Raw genomic sequence first — 362 nt, 5'->3', positions numbered from 1 at the left:
TGGGGAGGGGCTGCGGACGCCGGAGGGGCACTGACCAGGAGAAGTGGGTGACCTGGAAGCGCGCGTACAGGTGCGTGAGCTCCAGTGCCACCTGAGCCGTGATGTCATCCCAGGTGGCTGCAGGGGGTGCCCGGTAGAGCAGGTGCAGGCGGGAGCGGTCCAGGCTCAGGCCTGCGGAAGGGAGGGGGCCACAGGCTGAGGCTCCCCACAGGGCCTCCCCTTCTGGCCGCAGGTCCAGGGGCGCCCCACGGCCACCTCTCTCACCTGTGACCCCCGGGGGCAGAGGCAGCTGCACTGTGACTGGCCGGAGGAAGCTGGAGGGGCCGCTCTGGGAGAGGCACAGCAGGGGGCTCACCGCCGCC

The 362-nt window shown here is 71.8% G+C and overlaps 1 protein-coding gene across 1 annotated transcript in view; it reads right to left on the bottom strand.

Annotated features, from left to right (window-relative positions):
- The window catches only part of PIDD1 (p53-induced death domain protein 1), an 18,973-nt gene that overhangs the window by 14,735 nt on the left and 3,876 nt on the right, over positions 1-362 (bottom strand). The window contains 2 exon segments of the mRNA XM_014534001.1: positions 7-171; positions 265-362. The exon segment at positions 265-362 is cut by the window's right edge and continues 3 nt beyond it. Coding sequence (XP_014389487.1) covers positions 7-171; positions 265-362 — 263 coding nt within the window.

This window comes from Myotis brandtii, unplaced genomic scaffold (genome assembly GCF_000412655.1).
Source record: "Myotis brandtii unplaced genomic scaffold, ASM41265v1 scaffold1236, whole genome shotgun sequence".
NCBI lineage: Eukaryota > Metazoa > Chordata > Mammalia > Chiroptera > Vespertilionidae > Myotis > Myotis brandtii.
The sequence above is the reverse complement of the archived record's forward strand: the minus strand, read 5'-3'. Positions and strand labels throughout refer to the sequence as shown.